The sequence below is a fragment of the Myotis nattereri genome (assembly GCF_964212035.1).
Source record: "Myotis nattereri genome assembly, chromosome: 18".
Taxonomy (NCBI): domain Eukaryota; kingdom Metazoa; phylum Chordata; class Mammalia; order Chiroptera; family Vespertilionidae; genus Myotis; species Myotis nattereri.
Genome location: NC_138093.1, coordinates 30,238,202 through 30,257,279, shown reverse-complemented (window position 1 = coordinate 30,257,279; position 19,078 = coordinate 30,238,202). Strand labels below are relative to the sequence as shown.

Below are 19,078 nucleotides of genomic sequence, written 5' to 3'. Positions count from 1 at the left end.
TTTGCAATTCCCTATTCACATAGGCTGTGTGGAGCATCTTGTCATGTGCTTATTTTCAGTGGTTGCCCTAAAGTTTGCAATATATTTACAACTAACCCAAGTCCACTTTCAGATAGCACTGTACCACTTCATGGTAGTACAAGTACCTTGAAACGATTTATTCCTAAATCCTTTTTATAACAAAATATTCCTTATTCCTTCTGTCACTTTTATGATCATTGTCATTCATTTCACTTATATATAAACTGTAATAATCAATACATTGTTTTTTTTTTAATTTTGAAAAGTTTATTATTGGTTAGATCAATTACAAATAAGAATAAGTTTTTATTTTACCTTATTCATTTTCTGATGCTCTTTCTTTTTTAAAAAAATGTTGATTAGAGTTTCTGGTCTATATTATTTTCTTTCTCTCTGAAGACTTTGTTTAAAAATTTATTGCAAGGCAGGTCTATTAGAAACAAATTCCACCATTTTTGTTTGACGACATATTTTTTGTTCACTTCTGAAGGATATTTTCACCTTCTACAGAATTCTAGGTTGGTATTTTTTTCTTTAAACACTATAAATATTTCACTCTACTCTCTTCTTGCTTGCATAGTTTCTGAAGAAAAGTTAGATGTCGTTCTTATCTCTGTTAACCTACAGGTTAGGTGTTTTTTCTTCCTCTGGCTTCTTTCAGTATTTTTCCCCCCTTTATCTTTGATTTTCTGCTGTTTGAGTATAATATACTAGGGGTAGTTTTGGGGGCATTTATTCTGCTTGGTGTTCTCTGAGCTTCCTGGATCTTTGGCTTTTGTGTGGGACATTAATTTGGGGAAATTTTTAGTCATTATTGCTTTAAATATTGCTTCCCATTCTTTCTCTACTTCTTCTCCTTCTGGTATTTGCATTCAGCTATGTTCATTGCCAGGCTATGGCTGGAGGTCTAATTCTTCAGATAGACACCACAGACAGCACTCAAGGATTTTCCCTCAGCAGCAAACACACCTGTGCACATATCTGTCAGATGTCGATGCCTCTGAGGCCAGAGCAAAATGCAAAGATTAGGGTACCTTGTTCTGTAAAAAGTTACTATGCAGCTGGGAGGACAGGCAGCTAGAACCATTCAAACCAACAGGTCCCTCAAATCCATGACCACGATCACTTCTAGCTGTTGGAGTTATCCATCGCCTTCAGATTCTCAGCCATTCTCCCTACCAAGAGTCTTGTATGGATAAAGCCTGGGCTGGGGCTCATGTCCCCAAGGGAAAGTGATTAGTCAAGGTGTGTTAACATTTCTTACCATGGCGCTATTTGATTTGTGTGAAGTGAGACCTCATTTTTGGATATTTTTGGATAGTTAGAACTCCACCAAGAAAATGTACTTGGCCTTCAGAAACATGTATGATGAACTATTTCCTTCCAACATTTCTAGTAGGAACTCAGGCTTACTCTATGTCATAACAAATAAAAAAAAAATTAAGGCACAGGCTCTGATTATGCGAACAAATCTCTTTTCTTTTCTACAAACAGGACCTTAAGTGCCATTTGCTTTGTACCCATAATCCTCGATTCCATCTCCAGCCACATTAGTGTAAGCTCTGTTGCAAATATTATGAACCATGGAATCTTGGGGATGGAAACTAGAAACCTCAGAGAGCACTCAGTTCAAGTCCCTCTTCTTACCTCATCCAGTGGTAGCTCCCGGGCTGTTTGCCGGAAGCATGGGCCAGAAGCATGGACTGGACTGATGGAGCCAGTGCCCCCAAATGGTTGCCCAAGGCAGGGGAATAGGGGCTAGAGTTTGAAAGTCCAATGAGATTTGAGGTGGATAACCAGGGTCATGAGAATTGGAGACTGTTCTGAATTGCTGGGACAGAATTCTGCAGATGAAGATTCGGTTTAGAAAGTAATACTGACTAAGCCAGATGATAAATTTAAACCTAGGGTGACAAGACAGATTAAAAAATGATCAAAGTGAGACTACATGGAAATTATAAGTATGCAGGCTTCCCCAGACTTCTGCCTGTAGGGAGCTGGAGGGATTCCAGGGCTGATCAAGGACAAAGACATGAGCACGAGGTGGCAGTCACACGCACAAGCTTTATTTGGGGGATGCTCTGAGGGGTCTGCATTCGGGGGAAGTCCCTCACAGTAGGGAAGCTGCATTGTGGGGCCCAAACTCAGAAGGGGAGGGGAGAGAGGCACTCTCTGGGGCAGTGGGATCAGAGAGGAGGGGGACACATAGGCGACGTCCCTGGTCAGTGTGGTCAGGAGACTCTGGGTCACAGAACGAAGGGCAGCAGTGGTTTATAGCCCCGAGGTTTGTCTGATCTGTTACTAGCAGATGTTGGGCAGTTTCACAGGGTCTACAAAGGAGGCAGGCTGTAGGTGGCAAAAAGTCTGCTTTATTTGGGCTATATTCAAAACAGTTTTATGTGTAAGAGTTTGAGTTTGGCACTGGCAGGCTTTTAAACTAATGGGCCTCAACCTGAAGTGCAGAAATAAACAACCTACGAGCCAACACGCTGCCTCCTCTCAGCACGGTGCCCATCAGGCATTGCCTTCTGGACAGATCCAGCTGAGGAGACACACAGAAATCAGGTCACAGCCCAGCCCTGGGTCCGAGAGCCCGGCCAGTCTAGTGGCCAAGTGGGAGGCCCAGACAGACAACAGCAGTTAAGGGACTGCACTCTGCTCATTCACGAGTGAGCTGATCGATTTAAACGAGCTGGTTTGGTTTCCATGACAAGGACGCACAGGCAGACAAGGCAAGTCCAGCCTCTGTCCTTGCAGAATGCATGGTCTAGATCAGTGGTGGCGAACCTATGACACGCGTGTCAGAGGTGACACGCGAACTCATTTTTTTGGTTGATTTTTCTTTGTTAAATGGCATTTAAATAAATAAAATAAATATCAAAAATATAAGTCTTTGTTTTACTATGGTTGCAAAGATCAAAAAATGTCTATATGTGACACGGCACCAGAGTTAAGTTAGGGTTTTTCAAAATGCTGGCACGCCGAGCTCAAAAGGTTCGCCATCACTGGCCTAGAGAGTTGTTTAGAAAAAATAAAAACCAAAGCCTATTCCGGTGCAGGGAGACAGGTGCAGGGAGACAGGTGCTGGGAGACAGGTGCAGGGAGACAGGTGCTGGGAGACAGGTGCAGGGAGACAGGTGCTGGGAGACAGGTGCAGGGAGACAGGTGCAGGGAAACGTGCTGGGAGACAGGTGCAGGGAGACAGGTGCAGAGAGACAGGTGCTGGGAGACAGGTGCAGGGAGACAGGTGCTGGGAGACAGGTGCTGGGAGACAGGTGCAGGGAGACAGGTGCTGGGAGACAGGTGCAGGGAGACAGGTGCTGGGAGACAGGTGCAGGGAGACAGGTGCAGGGAGACAGGTGCAGAGAGACAGGTGCAGGGAGACAGGTGCTGGGAGACAGGTGCAGGGAGACAGGTGCAGGGAGACAGGTGCAGAGAGACAGGTGCAGGGAGACAGGTGCAGAGAGACAGGTGCTGGGAGACAGGTGCTGGGAGACAGGTGCAGGGAGACAGGTGCTGGGAGACAGGTGCAGAGAGACAGGTGCTGGGAGACAGGTGCTGGGAGACAGGTGCAGGGAGACAGGTGCAGGGAGACAGGTGCTGGGAGACAGGTGCTGGGAGACAGGTGCAGGGAGACAGGTGCTGGGAGACAGGTGCAGGGAGACAGGTGCAGGGAGACAGGTGCTGGGAGACAGGTGCAGGGAGACAGGTGCAGGGAGACAGGTGCAGGGAGACAGGTGCAGGGAGACAGGTGCTGGGAGGGTGGAAGCCCAGGGTGCCGTGGGAGCACAGAGGAGTGCCTGGCTCAGTCTAGGGGAGCTTGGAAAGCCTTCTCAGAGGAAGTAACATCTAAGAGGAAACCCGAAAGATGCTTAGGAATGAAAGAGATAATAGTTAGATGAGGGCTGGGGGAAAGGTGCTCTAGGTAGAGGGACTAGCTTATCCCAAAGCCCAAAGCTGAGAGCCCTGAGAGCATATTTGGGGAACTGAAAGACGTTCATCGTGCTTGGAAGCTCCTGGATAGGTAGGGGTGTGTGTGTGTGGGGTGGGGGGGTGGGGGTGGGGGTGTGGGGGTGGGGTTGGTGGAAAGATGGATTGAAGCGAGGAGGAAAGGCAGATGAGGTGATGGAGGCCTGAATCAGGGTCGTGTTTTGAGATCTGTGGTAATCAACAGAAAAACAACTTTTGGACATTTGTGAGGGCGAGTTGACTGGCATCATAATCTAAATGGTTGTCCGTGGGGCTGGGGGAGAGGGTGGAATCGGAGATGAAGGCTGGGATTCTGCGGCGGGCACCCGGTGGGTGAGGCACCGTCAGCCTCCTAGCTCACACTTACTTAGGCTTCTACCCACGCATTCTTGCAACTAAACACGTCTTCCCAACCCTCCTGTGACCAGCTGGTGACGGAAAGCGACCACTGTCCACCCCTCTCAAGCTGCTGCACTATGTAACGTGCCTGCTGGTTTCTAAAGGCGTGTGCCTGAGGTTAAACCAGCCACAGTCCCGTGCCACCCCCTCTCTCGCAGCTGCTGAGAGCTCCTGAAAGCTGGGCTCAGGGCACTTACCTTCCTTTGCTCCCTTTTCTAAGGTTTCTCTGCAGTCGAGATTGGATGTATTGGATGTGAACTCTCCCTTACGTCGGGGCTTCTGACTGCGGCGCGCTGCTTCTCAGGACGACTGGGACAGTTCGCTGGCCACAAGCAGCGTCACAGCTTCCTTTCCGTCTTCTTGCTTTAAACGTTTGTTGCTCTTTGACTTCTCTTTTCAACACGTCCTGATCAGTTTCATAAAAGGAAGTCACAATGTCTACCTTCCACGGAAATGAGTGTTTTGGAAGAGAAGGATGGATCTTCTAATGATACTCTTGTTTATCTGTGGTCTTAAGGGTGAAATAGCTAATGTTCTAACTTTTATTATAGGAACGCAGAGTGGAGCCAGTTTGGGAAATGAGTTCGTTAAATGCTCTGATCAATATCCATGAATGATCAGTAGACGCGGAGATTGCAAAGTCCTTGTTTTTGTGCTTCTCTTTCATGGTGGTTCACCTGGCGCAGAATAAGTGCTCTGTACAAACGTGGACGAATCGACGCGTGAATAAGTGGATTCTTTTGTTGACTCTTGGGTTGTTTTCTGTGTTTTTTTAGTTCATGTCTCCTTTAGGCAGCAACAATGCGGTGAGGGTTCAGTGCTCAAATAAGGGTTTTCTTATTTATCTGGCTGTCGTTGCCTACAAAAATTTCTTTCTCTGTGTGTTTTCTTCCCTTGATTACAAACCCCCCGCCCATCTAAGAGCTCCTAATGGGACGTGGTGCATGAAGGCACTCTTACCTGAGGACAGGAGCGTCCTGAGGCACCCCAGGGTGCATGGCTGATGATCTGTGATGGTGTTGATTTGAGCAGCGGTGTTCGTACAGGCCAGAAAGGTGTGCTGTATTTTGTTTTGACGTGGAGTGCAGAGGGTGTTTCGGGAGCAGAAAACCAGAGATATATCGAGAGGTAGAGTGATCGACTGACCTGGTGGCCAAGGACACTCTTGGGTTGGGCAAAGAGAGTCTCATCCGGGGGACTCCTCAGTCCTGGACGAGCTGGGACCATTGGTCCCTCTATATGAGAACTCAGAATTGAGTGCAGAGCAAATGTAAGTGGTACTTTTGCAGGATCAAATACATGCTTTAATGACAGACACTAGGGTGGCGTTTATGACAGACACTAGGGTAGCGAAGGCCTGGGGTGGGACGGGAACCGGGTGGAGGGGACAATAGGGAAAAAATAGAGGGACAGCTGTAATACTCTCAACAATAAAGGTTTAAAAAAAAGATCGTATTTATAAAGAACTAGGGGCCAGGTGCACGAAATTCGTGCACTGGGTGTGTGTGTGTGTGTGTGTGGGGGGGGGGAGAGTGTCCCTCAGCCCAGCCTTCCCCCTCTCACATACTGGGAGCCCTCAGGCGTTGACCCCCATCACCCTCCAATCGCCTGATCGCCCCCTTGCCCAGGCCTGACGCCTCTGCCAGAGGTGTCAGGCTTGGACAGGGGACCCCCATCTCCCCCCGATCACTGGCTCTGGCCCCCGCCCAGGCCTGAGGCCTCTGGCCCAGGAATCATGCCTGGGCAGGGGACCCCCATCTCCCTCTGATCGCTTGCTCCACCCCCCGCCCAAGCCTGGCGCCTCTGACCCAGGCTTCAGGCCTGGGCAAGGGGACCATCATATCCCCCCAATCCCCGGCTCCGCCCCCCACCCAGGCCTGATGCCTCGGCCAGAGGAGTTGACCCTCATCACCCTCCGATCACCAATCACCGGATCGGCCCCTTGACCAGGCCTGAGGCCTCCGACAGAGGTGTCAGGCCTGGGCAGGGGACCCCCAGCTCCCCGCGGTTGCAGGCTCCGCCCCTGCCCAGGCCTAACGCCTCTGGCCTAGGCGTCCGGCCCAGGCAGCGGGGACCTGCAGTGGCAGCGGGGGGCGCCGCGATCGTGGGCTTCGCTTTAGGCCCAGGCAAGGGACCCCTAGCTCCTGGGACTGCCAGCTTCGACTGTGCCCAGCTCCCATCGCTGACTCCACCCCTACTTCCTGCTATCACTGGCCAGGGCGACAAAGGCACCTGATTCTCTGATCATGGCTGGGGGGCAGGGCAAAGGCGGCCCCAGGGCCACCTTTGCCCTGCCCCCCAGCTCTTAGCTCCCCCCTGAGTTTCAGATCACTGTCAGTGGCAGGGGGCTTCTTCTTGCTTTCCCTTTCACCTCCCTGCATTGTGCCTACATATGCAAATTAGCCGCCATCTTGTTGGCAGTTAACTGCCAATCTTAGTTGGCAGTTAATTTGCATATAGCCCTGATTAGCCAATGAAAACGGTATCGCCGTACGCCAATTACCATTTTTCTCTTTTATTAGTGTAGATGGCTTTCCAGCAGGCCCACAGAGGAGGCACTGAAATTGTTTTGCGAGGTCCAGACTTGTACAGTGCAAGTTACTGTAAAATGGAAATTGTTGGGAAGGTCCTCTGGGCTCCAGGGACACTGGGCCGTCTTCTCCCCCTGGACCAGGTATTTCTTTGGAGGCGAGACAGTGGGGAGATGACGCACGCGGGAATTTTAGAGCCAAATTAGACCTCACAGGTTGTCTGACACTCGCATTTTACAGATTAGGCAACGGAGACTCAGAGAAGGTCAGTGGCCTTTCCAAGGTCACAGCTTGTTGGTGGCCCAGTGCAGGTGCGAGCCTGGTGTGTTGGTTTCCAGGCCTGGTTCCTTCTGCTGCCCTCACTCCCTCCCGTTTGGTTCCGGTGCCTCACTGTGTGCGGGGCACTGTCTCAGTGAGCGGTGCCAGGCAGGACTGGTGTGGGCTTCTCTGGTGAGGTGTGTGAATATGAACACCGTGGGTATCCCCGCCTCGGGAGCAGCGGTGTGTGTGACGCACAGGGACCGCGGGAGGGAGGGCCAGGAGAAGGACCACAGTCAAGTCTTAAAGTGCAGTTGATTTTAGATCAGCAGCCGGTGACTGAATGGCCTGAGAATCTGAGAATTGCAGATGAGGACTCCTGGGGAGTTGAATGGGAAACCTGCAGGCAGGACTCTCAGTAATTGTTTTCACGGAGGTGCAGGTCCCAGGGTCTCTGCCAGAAGGGACCTTGCTCGCTCTTCTGATCGTTTTTTCTCTGCGCCCTCCTGATGCCCAGCTGTTACCCAAATGAGTTTTTAGTAACGGCCACTTGCTCACCAGTGAGCACACCGGCCGCACGGGCAGTGGCAAATGGAGCTGTGCAGCCTCCCCAGGCGCCCACTCCTGCCTTCCCGCTGCCTTCGGCTTCTCATGCAGTTTATTTACAAGGGTTCGCTCATTGTCCTTTTTTTCCTTACTATCTACTTCTTAGACTTAATATATTCTGAGTTTCCCCTTACGTGATGAAATATTCTTCTATTTTTTTCATTTTTAAATATATTTTTTATTGTTGGTAGTGTTACAGATATCTCCCATCCCTCCCCCCACGACCAGGTCTTCACTACCCTATTGCCCGTGTTCATGGGCTATGCATATAAGTATATAAGTTATTTGGTTTATCTCTTCCTGTCCTCTTTTAGATTCTGTGTCTTAGAGTATGATTTTAACAGTTGTATGGTGTTCCCTTCTATGACTTTGCTGTTCTTTAGTTAATGATTCTCTGTGGCTGATCACTGTTTACAATTTTGCTGTGTTATAAATAACTAGAGGCCCAGTGCATGAAATTCATGCACAGGTAGGGTCCCTAGGCCTGGCCGATCAGGGCCGATCAGGTTCCCCGCCTCCCCACCTCCCCGCCTCCTCTTTCCCTCGCGCCCTCAGTGCCACCATTGGTCATCCCCATGTTCCGCGCCGCCCCCTGGTGGTCAGCGCACATCATAGCGAGTGAGCAAACTCCCAGCCTCCTGGTCAAACTCCAGAGGGAACACTTTGCATATTAGCCTTTTATATATATAGATACCTCCATGGACACATTTGCAGAAGCCTTTTTGAACCTCATCCCTGATGGTTTCCTGAGGGCAATTTCCTAGGTCAGAGGCTTTGGTGACTTATTGCCAAACCAGACTTGAGGGCCATTTTTCATTCCTAGTGTCAGCGGAGTTAGAGAGTGGGTGTGAGGACTGTGTTTTCAGGCCGCGGATTTCTATTTAGAAGGCGTGCATCCCCCACCTTTGGGCCATCATTCTCTTCTCCTGATCCTCCTTCGCTGCTCCCTGCCTTGTGGGTTTTTTTTTTTTAGCATCCCTTTGCCATAGGACTGCTGTGGGTTTTGTGTCTGTGTTCGGAGAAAGCAGCTGTCAGCTGCCATCTGAGCAGTGAACTGTGGGGGAGCAGGATGGGCCTGAGGGAGACGCTGCTGTCAGGTGGGTGTGGGCTGGAGCCTGGCCTTGTCTCCAGCATTTCCAACTGAGCTCTTCCAAGAGACAGCCAGCGCCTCCTGCAGCTTGGTTTGCGCCAACGCTGGGGCTATAAACCTACCACTTAGGGATATGGGTTTTCAGACAGGACAAACCTTCCTCCTCCCTCAAGACAAATTGTGTTCTGAGTTTTTCAGGTACTTCTTACCAGATTATAAAAACACTGTATATTCACACAGAACTGGAAGCGCGGTGCACGGGCCACTGTGGGCCGACTGAGGCTCAGACTCGGGGATTCGGGGGTGTAGAGGCTGGTGGAGAGCGCCGTGACTTACTGAAAGGCAGCCCAGTTCTGTAGCAGCGATGGCTTCCCACGGTACCCAGTACTGGAGTAAAATCCGGCTGATCCTCCATAACAAAATGCCAGGAGGTTTGGCTCCTACCCACTGCCCTGACGTGTCTCCTGCCACCGCCCCTTTGCCCTCTGCCCTTTCTCGTTAGCTGTCCCTTCCCGCAGGAGGGCTCTTTCTCTTCATTGTTGTGTGACAACTTGTCTTTCCCACCTCAGCTTCAATGCCTTTTCCTAAGACAAGCTTCCCCTGGTGACTCAAACAGAAAGAGCCAGCCAGCACTTGACATCACCTGTTCTATCCTCCACACGGGCTCGGCGCCAGCTGCAGTTGCCCGTCTCTCACGGTTGAATACACGTCCCATGGAAGTAGCAGCCTTACTTAAATTGGCCGTCGTGGTGTCCCGGCACCCAGACATCACACAGCTGCTAATTGATACTCTGTGAATAACTGTCATATACAGATAATGCAGACGGTCAGGCAAGGTCCGTTGTGTTCACTGGGAAGAGCAGGTGCCCTCGGTACACTCACCTGGGGTCTGAAGAGATCTGAGTTTTAGTCTTAACCCTCTGTCCGCACATTCTGGAACCTCGGAAAAACCACATACAATCTGAATCTCTGTCCTTCTCTGTAAAATGAGGATCATAGTATTTGCTCAAAGAACCCCGAAGGGTGCTTGAGAGGAATACCTGTGACGTGGATGGGCAAGCTCTTTGGAAGCGTCTCATCATTCAACAAATGGACATTGTCATGACCTGTTTATTGGAAGTGCATGAAACGACCATGGGTGCCTCCAACAGCTTAGAGACAGGGAGGACACAGCTCGTCCCCGAGAGCAGACTCTCAGGTCGGGCACCGTGGGTCAGAGCTGCGGGTCTGATGGCAGCTTCACCGGAGGCTTTAATCACACTCACGCAGAGAGTCTGCCAACCAGAAGGGGAGGTGGTTTGGGCAGAACTAGACGGGGAAACACCAGGAGGCACAGGCCCTGGCAATTCCTGTCAAAGCCGTGACTGGGAAGGGACACTCTGTTCAGCAGTTTGCTTTGTCCTGGCCTGTGGCCGGACAGCCCTGTCGTGGGGCCAACGCCTCCATCTCTCAGAGCTGGAGGCCATACATAGTGTGTCCTCTGGCCAGTGCCCCGGCCCTGATTTCTTCCTCACTAAGCAACTCTCTGAGTGAGTAATTTGATTTTCTGTGTGGCTGACCTAGAGAGAAAAGGCTTCGTATAGGAAAACATGAGGCTACTATGTTGACTACTTTGTTGGATAGAAGTGCTGATAGTGGGCATTCTTGTCTTATTCCTGATCTTAGAGGAGAGGCTTTCAGCTTTTCACCATCAGGCATGATGGCAGCGGTGGGTTCATCATATATGGCCTTTATTATGTTTCTGCTATACCCTGAGAGTTTTTATCAAAAGGATGTTGAGTTTTGTCAAATACTTCCGTATCTATTGAGAAGATAATATGGCATTTATCCTTTATTTTGTTAATTTGATGTATTGCTTTGACTGATTTATGGATGTGGAACCATCCTTGCATCCCTGGGATATACCACTCACTTAGTCATGATATATAATCCTTTTAATATATTGTTGAATCTAGTTTGTTAATAATTTGTTGAGAATTTTTGCATTGGCCAGAGATTATTTTTAAAAATATATATATTTTTATTGATGTTTTTAGAGAGAGAGAGGAAGGGGGGGGGAGAGAGAGAGAAACATCGATGTGAGGGAGAAACTTTAATCAATTGCTTCCTTCACACCCCCTCCCGGGGGTCAAGCCTGCAACCCAGGCATGTGCCCTGACTGGGAATTGAACAGATGACCTTTTGGTGCAGGGGATGATGCTCAACCAACTGAGCCACGCTGGCCAGGGCTTGGCCAGGGATTCTTTAATGTAATAATTGATGTATTATGTGTGTGGCTATTAGTATCAGTGGTTCAGGATAGGCATACCAGAAAGGGCCAGGAGGTGGCAGTAAAAGCTAGGTAGTCATTTGAGAAACTCAAATTGGACAAAATTGTATCAGCCTAGTATTCAGCCTCTCCTGGTGAATTTACAAGGTATTGAGGTGGGGGTGGAGAGGTGGTGGTGTTTCTTGACCAGAGAGAGGTGTTCTACCGAAGTGGCCATTCTTAGCCCAGTTTCCATGGTATCCCTGAGTTTTATCACTTTCAGTTTTCATGAAATTCTCCTGCAAAATAAAAAATATATATATATTAATTTACTCTTTGTTTTCAGGTTTTATATAGAACATGTTTTCTTTTTGGTGTTTTTTTTTTAAATATATTTTTATTTATTTCAGAGAGGAAGGGAGAAGGAGAGAGAGATAGAAACATCAATGATGAGAGAGAATCATTGGTTGGCTGCCTCCTGCATGCCTCCCACTGGGGATCAAGCCTGTAACCCAGGCATGCTCCCCCGACCAGAATCAAACCTGGGATCCTTCAGTCCGCAGGCTGACGCTCTATCCACTGAGCCAAACCAGCTGGGGCTAGAACATGTTTTTATGTAGAGGCTGTAGAGGAGAGTGTCACTGGGTTTTAGTAGTGAGTCATCTACCTCCCCCTTCATTTCGAGATTGAGTGGGCTTGGCCTCTCATTCCCTGGGTTGGGCAGAGCCCAGGGCTCTCCTGAGACTTCCAGTCCATGGCCGCCTCTGTCTCATCTCTTGCTTCTGTGGGATTCATTCTATTTAGGGATCATCTTGCAGTGCCCTGATTACCACATGGTACTTGGTTCTTTTACTTGATCTGTACACACACACACACACATGCGTGCACACACACACAAAACAAAAATCTGTTCAGACAGAGCTGTGTGTGTGTTTGAGGAGGTGAGTTGGGAAGAGAGCTGCACAGACAACTTAAAATTGACAACCGGAGCCCCTCTGCTTCCTCTGCCACGTCTGAAACTCAGGCCCTGGTCTCCGGCACACTGCTCTGCCCTTTTCTCTGTCTCCTCCTGTCTGTCTTCTCTCAGGAACAAAAATGATCCCCTGTGTCCTTACAGACTGATCTTTTATAAACACAAAGCAAATCATCTCCCTTTCTTGCTTGGTTTCTTAGGTCTTCTACTATAAAGTTGTGCTGCTTATCTGCCCCTCCACCCCCTGCCCAACACCCCTATTCCCTGCACTGGGCTGGTTCACACCCTTGTGCTCTGCACGCTCCATTGCTTGAGGTTTCCTGTATCCAGCCAACTCCTGCTTCAAAACAGCCCACTTCCGGGCCAGTCCCCCTGAACTGTCAGATTTAGATGATGTCGGCCTCCACCCCCCACTGCTATAATGAATTACTTTTGATTAGGAGAGAGAAGCCGAGTGTTCCAGTCCTGAACTGTCATCAACTTTGATAGCACCGGGCATATTAAGGGCATTTAGATGGGCTCAATGATTGTGAAAGTGTTATTTAAGTGCGAACTGTCCTCAACTCAACTTGTGATCAATGAGAAAATGATGGTCATTTAATTCAAATCAATTCAACAAGCTTCATTACGCCGGCAGCGGAAATCACTACCCACTCATTCATTCTTCAGACCTTTTTGAGGCCCCCGGGGACCAGAGGCACGAGGTGAAGGGGAGAGGTCCAGGGGTGATGTCATCTACAGTTTTGGAATTTAGGAGAAATATCGGTATTCGCCACAGGCCTTTGGGATTCATAGCGAATGATTGGCCAATAACGATCCACCTGGATTCCTGGGGCAGTGGACACATCCTGCTTTCCGACTTTTCTCCCGTGAGAGGGAAGGAGAGCAGTTTAAGAGGTTCACAGCAAAATTGAGAGGAAGGTACCCAGATACCCCATGTAATCCCGGTGCCCACATACTCACAGCCTCCCCACTGTCAGCATCCTCCCTCAGAGAGGATTGCAGCTGATGAACCAAATTGACACATCATGATGTTTACATTGGGGCTCCTTCTTGGTGTTGTGCATTCTGTGGCTTTAGACAGATGTATATGTTTCCACTCACTGTTTTCTTTTGAACTTCAGAGTCTTATAAAGAGACAACATATGGGGTAACTATACCCCAAACTTGATAGAGCCTAGGATTCAGGTGGTAATTTATGTTTTTGTTTTTTTTTTAAAAATATATTTTTATTGATTTCAGAAAGGAAGGGAGAGAAAAAGAGCTAGAAACATCAATGATGAGAGAGCCACCTGCATGCCCCCACACTGGGGATTGAGCCTGGAACCTGGACATATGTCTTGACTGGGAATCGAACTGTGACCTCCTGGTTCATAGGTTGACACTCAACCACTTAGCCACGCCGGCCAGGCAAGGGTGTTTTTGTTTCGTTTTGTTTTTGAAGGAGCTCAAAAAGACGACATTTTAAAAAAATTCATTATTAAATGGTGTTTCACCATAGTATATGAGTTTTATGGGGATCAAAAGAGCTTTGGCAAGGGGCTTGAGAATGAGTGAAGAGGGGGGAGGTGAAAAAGATTGAAAAGTAGTTGTTCTTACATGGCAACGCTAGAATAAAGCTCTGAGGATGTACATTAGAGTTACGTTTTAGGAACCTATCTCCTAAGTGGGTGTAGTCAGGGGGCTTTTTAGCTCAGTGTTTAAACACCAGCTGTTGTTGAGATAATGTCTGGATAATGAAATGCTAAAAAAGTCCGCCAGTTGCCTTTTCTCCTTCTACATCCCAGTGAGGGGAGTAGGATAAGACATTTGACATCTGATGTTTATTTTGAAAACTGGAAACACAAACAAATGTCAGATAGCATACGATTCTCTTCCTTTCCCACTCTTTGGCGGCATCAAACATTCTAATGTTCGTTAAGATACAGTAGAAAAAAAGAATTTTTATACAATTTCTCCTTGGGTTAGAATCCTGAGATTATATAAAATTAATGCAGTATGAACCCAGAGCTACTCTGGGATTTACTACCGTGAACTTGGCTGTTCAATTACAGATACTCCATGTGGGGTGAGATAATTTCACGGTGCATGCTTTTGGAGTGGGAGAGAGGCCTGCTTGGCAATGTGGCATTGTAAAGGGTAGCAAGTTGCACCAGTTATTTAAAACACCAACTATTCCCTGCCCCCACCCCTCCAATCCCAGCATCCCTTAAAACACTACTGTATTTGTTGTGCCCGGGTAACTCAGTGTACAGATAACTTCTTGGATGACATAAAATCGGTGTATCTTTCTTTTAGGCAAAGTTGAAGTATGAAGCTCTGAATTTGTTGGCTACATTATGGAGGCAATTCTTTGCTTTCTAAAGGGATTCTTTGCCTCCTTGAAGGATTTGCAATAGAATACTTTAGGAGTTAATTTCCAATTCTTTTGTGCATAGATCTTACAGGGCACTCCTACTGGGCAAAGTGAATTACACTGAAGCATCAAAATTCAAGCAGAAACATATAGCTGATTTCTTCCTGGCTTTTAGTTTATTCATAGATATGTGCAACCATCATGGCCAATTTTTGCACATTTTCACCTCAAAAGAGAATCCTGATCCTTTAACTATCACCCTCCCATAATCCCATCCTACCCCACCCCCATCACCAACCCAATGCTTAGCAACCACTAATCCATTTTCTGTCTCTGTGTTTCTGTTCTGGACTTTCATATGAATGAAAACATACAACATATGGCCTTTTGTTTCTGGCTTATTTCACTTAGTATAATGTTTTCAAGATTCATCTATGTCGTAGCATATATCAGCACTCCACTCCTTTTTATGACAGAATAATATTCTGTTGTGTGGGTAGAGCTCATTTTGTTTATCCATTCATCTGTCAATGGACAGTTGTTGCCCTCCCCAGTTTCTGGCCTCTGTGGACAATGCTGCTATGAATGTTTGGTATAGGTGTCTGTGTGGACATTTGTTTTCATTTCTCTTGGGTATATTGCTGGGTCATATGGTAACTCTGTGTTTAATCATTTGAAGAACTGCCAAACAGTTTTTTTAAGTGGCCACACCATTTTACATCCCACTAGCAGTATCTTCACATCTTTGCTAACCTTTGTTGATTTAACTCTTTGATTCTCGTCATCCAACTGGGTGTGAACTTATGTAAGATTGAAAGGAATTGGGAAGGACTTCCCCTTTCTAATAGTTTTTACAAATGCTATATATATATATATATATATATATATATATATATATATATAGTGTGTGTGTGTGTGTATATATATATATATATATATATATATATATGTATATTGCCCTTTTCTAGTATCTGCAGAAGCATGACTGCTAAGAGATCCTATCACCTGTCACAATAATAAAGGGAATTTTGTATTTGTGTTTATTTATTTTTCAACTTTTTTTCTTTTTAATTGAATTTATTGGTGTGATATTGGTTAATAAAATTATATAGCTTCAAGTGTACAGTTCTAGAATACATCATCTGCATATTGCATTGGGTGTTCCCCACCCCATTTGTTGATTTTTTATTTGATTTTTAAAATATATATTTTTATTGGTTTTGGAGAGGGAGAGAGGGGGAGAGAGAGCTAGAAACATCGTGATGAGAATCACTGATCAGCTTTCTCCTGCACGCCCCACACTGGGGATCCAACCCACAACCCAGACATGTGCCCTGACCAGGAATCGAACCGTGACTGTGTGGTTCATTGGTTGACGCTCCACCACTGAGCCCTGCTGGCTGGGCCCCCACCTCATTTGTTAATCCAAAAGTTTCCCTGATCAAAACCCATGTGGGAGACTTTTTCAATGTGGGTGCTGAAGGGAAGGGGGTGGGTGGCGGAATGTGAGCAGGAGGCTCATCTCCTGGCATGTTGCATCTTTGCCCGGAGATGGCTCCACTTCCTGTCGCTGTGTCTCACGGGTCCCTCTGTCTTCCAGGAGGACTGGCCTTGGCCCAGGTGCTCTTTTTCTACGTGAAGTACCTGGTGCTCTTTGGCATCCCAGCCCTGCTCATGCGCCTGGATGGACTCACGCCGCCGCCTCTCCCTCGCTGTGTCAGCACCATGTTCAGTTTCACGGGCATGTGGAGGTCAGTGGTGTATTAAGCCCTTCAGGGGCGATGATAGGTCCCGTGGAGGCGCCGTGGCTTGGTCAGCTTCAGAGGGCTTGGGCCACCTTCCTGTCTCTGCCCCTCACTGAAGCCGCAATTGGCACTTCAGTTTCTTCATCTGAGAGGATGACCTCTTGAAAATGTTGTCAGGCTGTGATGCTATGTGAGATGAGAAAGTATGTCACCGAGGCTGGACAAACGCATCAAGGGTTATGTCTAAAGTGCTCCCTTACTAGCTTGGGACATGCTGTTAGATAGTGATTATTTTATTGCTGAGAATGACACTTGTATATGTGGGACTGTCCAGTAAGAGAATAGACTCAGGATAATAGCGTGGGCCATTGTCAGCAATTACTAGCTCTAAGATCTGGGGCAATGAACTAAATCGCTCTCAGTTTCCATTTCTTGTTTCTTAAATGATAATAATTTAATACCCATTTCCAAGAGCTGTTGTGAAGACTAAACAAGCTAAGGCATTTAAAGCATCTGGCACATCGTAGATGCTAACCAATGTTAGCTTTCACCCTTACCTTACTCCTATACTTGGTGCGCATGGGTAAAGAGATGCTTATTCTACATTTCCTTACTCTTCTCTATTGTGCTCCATACCCCCACGTTGGCCTGGAGCAGGGGTGGGCAAACTTTTTGACTCGAGGGCCACAATGGGTTCTTAAACTGGGCCGGAGGGCCGGAACAAAAGCATGGATGGAGTGTTTCTGTGAACTAATATAAATTCAAAGTAAACATCATTACATAAAGGGGTACGGTCTTTTTTTTCAATAGTTTTATTCACTTCAAACGGGCCGGATCCGGCCCGCGGGCCGTAGTTTGCCCACGGCTGGCCTGGAGTCTTCCTTGGGAAAGGTCCCTTAGCACCCTGTTGTTTCCGATTGTTGTCCTCCAGGTGACCTTGCTGGCCTCTTGTTTTTCTTTCCCTTCCAGTATGTTTGAATTTTGGTGTAATTCACTTTGCCCAGTAGGAGTGCTCTGTAAGATCTGTGCACAAAAGAATTGGAAATTAACTACTAAAGAATTCTTTTGCAAATCCCTCAAGGAGGCAAAGAATTCCTTTAGAAAGCAAACAATTTTAGACCTAAGATAAGAACCTCAGGGTGGGGACTTGCACATCCAGGGAGTCCATGCCGCTTCAGTTTTGCTCTCTAGGCGCCTCCGTTGACCTCACCATAGTCTTGTCCCGGCTCAGAGCTGCCATTTTGGCTCATATTGTAGTTCACTCCTGTAGACAGAAGAGCTGAGACACAGGTAAGGGAAGGGCTCAGTGACTGTTGCCATATCTACTGCTGCTATTAGAAAGGGGGTGGCTAGTACCCAACATCCTGGTTTCCCATAATCACTTATTATAGACTAGTGACCCATTGTGCAAAATTGCACAAGACCCAGGACGCCCCCCCCCCCCCCCCACGCCATGGGACCGCCCTGAGTCCCGGAGTCCCGCCCCACATGGCCGGCTTGCCATGGGATGGCCCCGAGTCCTGGAGTGCAGCCCTGATGCCCCGCCTCCGGGTTGCACGCAGCAGTAGCTGCGGGCTCCACCCCCGCGGCACACACACACAAGGCTGCAGAAACCCCGACAGAAGTCGCACAAAGCGGCCGGGACCCCCGCACCCCCGCGAGGCCACAGGAACCCTGGCCCTGCTACCGTTGGCCCCACCCCTGCTGTACACACCGCCATCTTGTGACGGCGTTATGGCATGAGGGTTAATTTGCACATTGCCTCTTTATTACATAGGATGCTAGACTTATTTACGCCTTTGAACAAAACACATTTTTTGGGGGTCCAGTTTGCTTTTTGGGATTACAAATGTCATCTGGTTATTGCAGGCAATGTCAAGTAATTGCTTGGATTTGTCCTTAATTACTTTATTGAATATCATAGGTTGCCCAGTTTTAATGGCAAGGTTAGCAAAGGGTCTCTCTCCAGCCAGGGGGCCAGGGAGTAGTTGGAAGGCTCTGTTAACATTTGACCTAGTTGTGAAAGTAATTTACTGAATAAATGGGTCAGGGCTCAGCATGATTTGGGGCCGCTCCACAAGTGCCTGGTATCCGTCTAGCCGTTGCCTCTGCCTCCTTGGTGTGAATGCTCGCACTAATGCATTTCTTGGGAAGCTCATTCTTCTAAAGGGCCTCTCCAGTGTCTGCTGGCATCATAGAAAACCAGGACTTCTGGGCAGGCATGCTGGCCCCAGGCTCCTGGCTCCCTGTCCATAAATGCCAGCCCACTGACAGTCACAAGGGGCAATTTAGACAGTTGACTGTATTTCACTTTAAGATTGGTTGTTCTTGTCCTTTATTGTTTTAATTAATTAACTTATTACTTAGTTTTTTGTCCAAGACCCTCAGTTTTATACAAACCACAGAGCTGAGAGCAGGTCTGCCGAGACCTCTGTCACTCTTGGTTAGTGGAGTCCCGGGTTGTTGAAACGCTCTCCTCCCTCTCAGTTACACGTGGGCAAGAGAGCAATAATGAAAGTTACTCTGAGGGGGAGGCTCTGGGGTGACCCCTGGGAGTGATTGGTTCCAAGGGAAAGGCTCGCGAGGACATGTGATGAAATAACACACATGGTCTTCACAGGGAGTGACCTCAACTTTGATCGTGGCTTCCTTTGCCATTCATGGCCGCAGACTCCCCTCCCCCTCACGTTTGTTTTAGTTCCTTGAAGGGTTTTCTGGTCTACCAATTATACTTAGCAACACCTAGGCCTTCTTTTCTTTCTTTCATTTTCTTTCTTTTTTTTTCCACAGTGGCCATTCCACATTAAGTAAATGGATTAAGGAAGGGATTAAAAAAATAATATATATATATATATTTTTATTTTATTTTATTTTATTTTATT

The 19,078-nt window shown here is 47.7% G+C and overlaps 1 protein-coding gene across 1 annotated transcript in view; it reads left to right on the top strand.

The window, feature by feature from the left end:
• Positions 1-19,078, top strand: part of HHAT (hedgehog acyltransferase) — a 159,892-nt gene that overhangs the window by 34,201 nt on the left and 106,613 nt on the right. Inside the window, exon 7 of the mRNA XM_081111940.1 lies at positions 16,052-16,202. Within this exon, the coding sequence (XP_080968066.1) occupies positions 16,052-16,202 (151 nt within the window). The remainder of the gene's footprint in view (positions 1-16,051; positions 16,203-19,078) is intronic.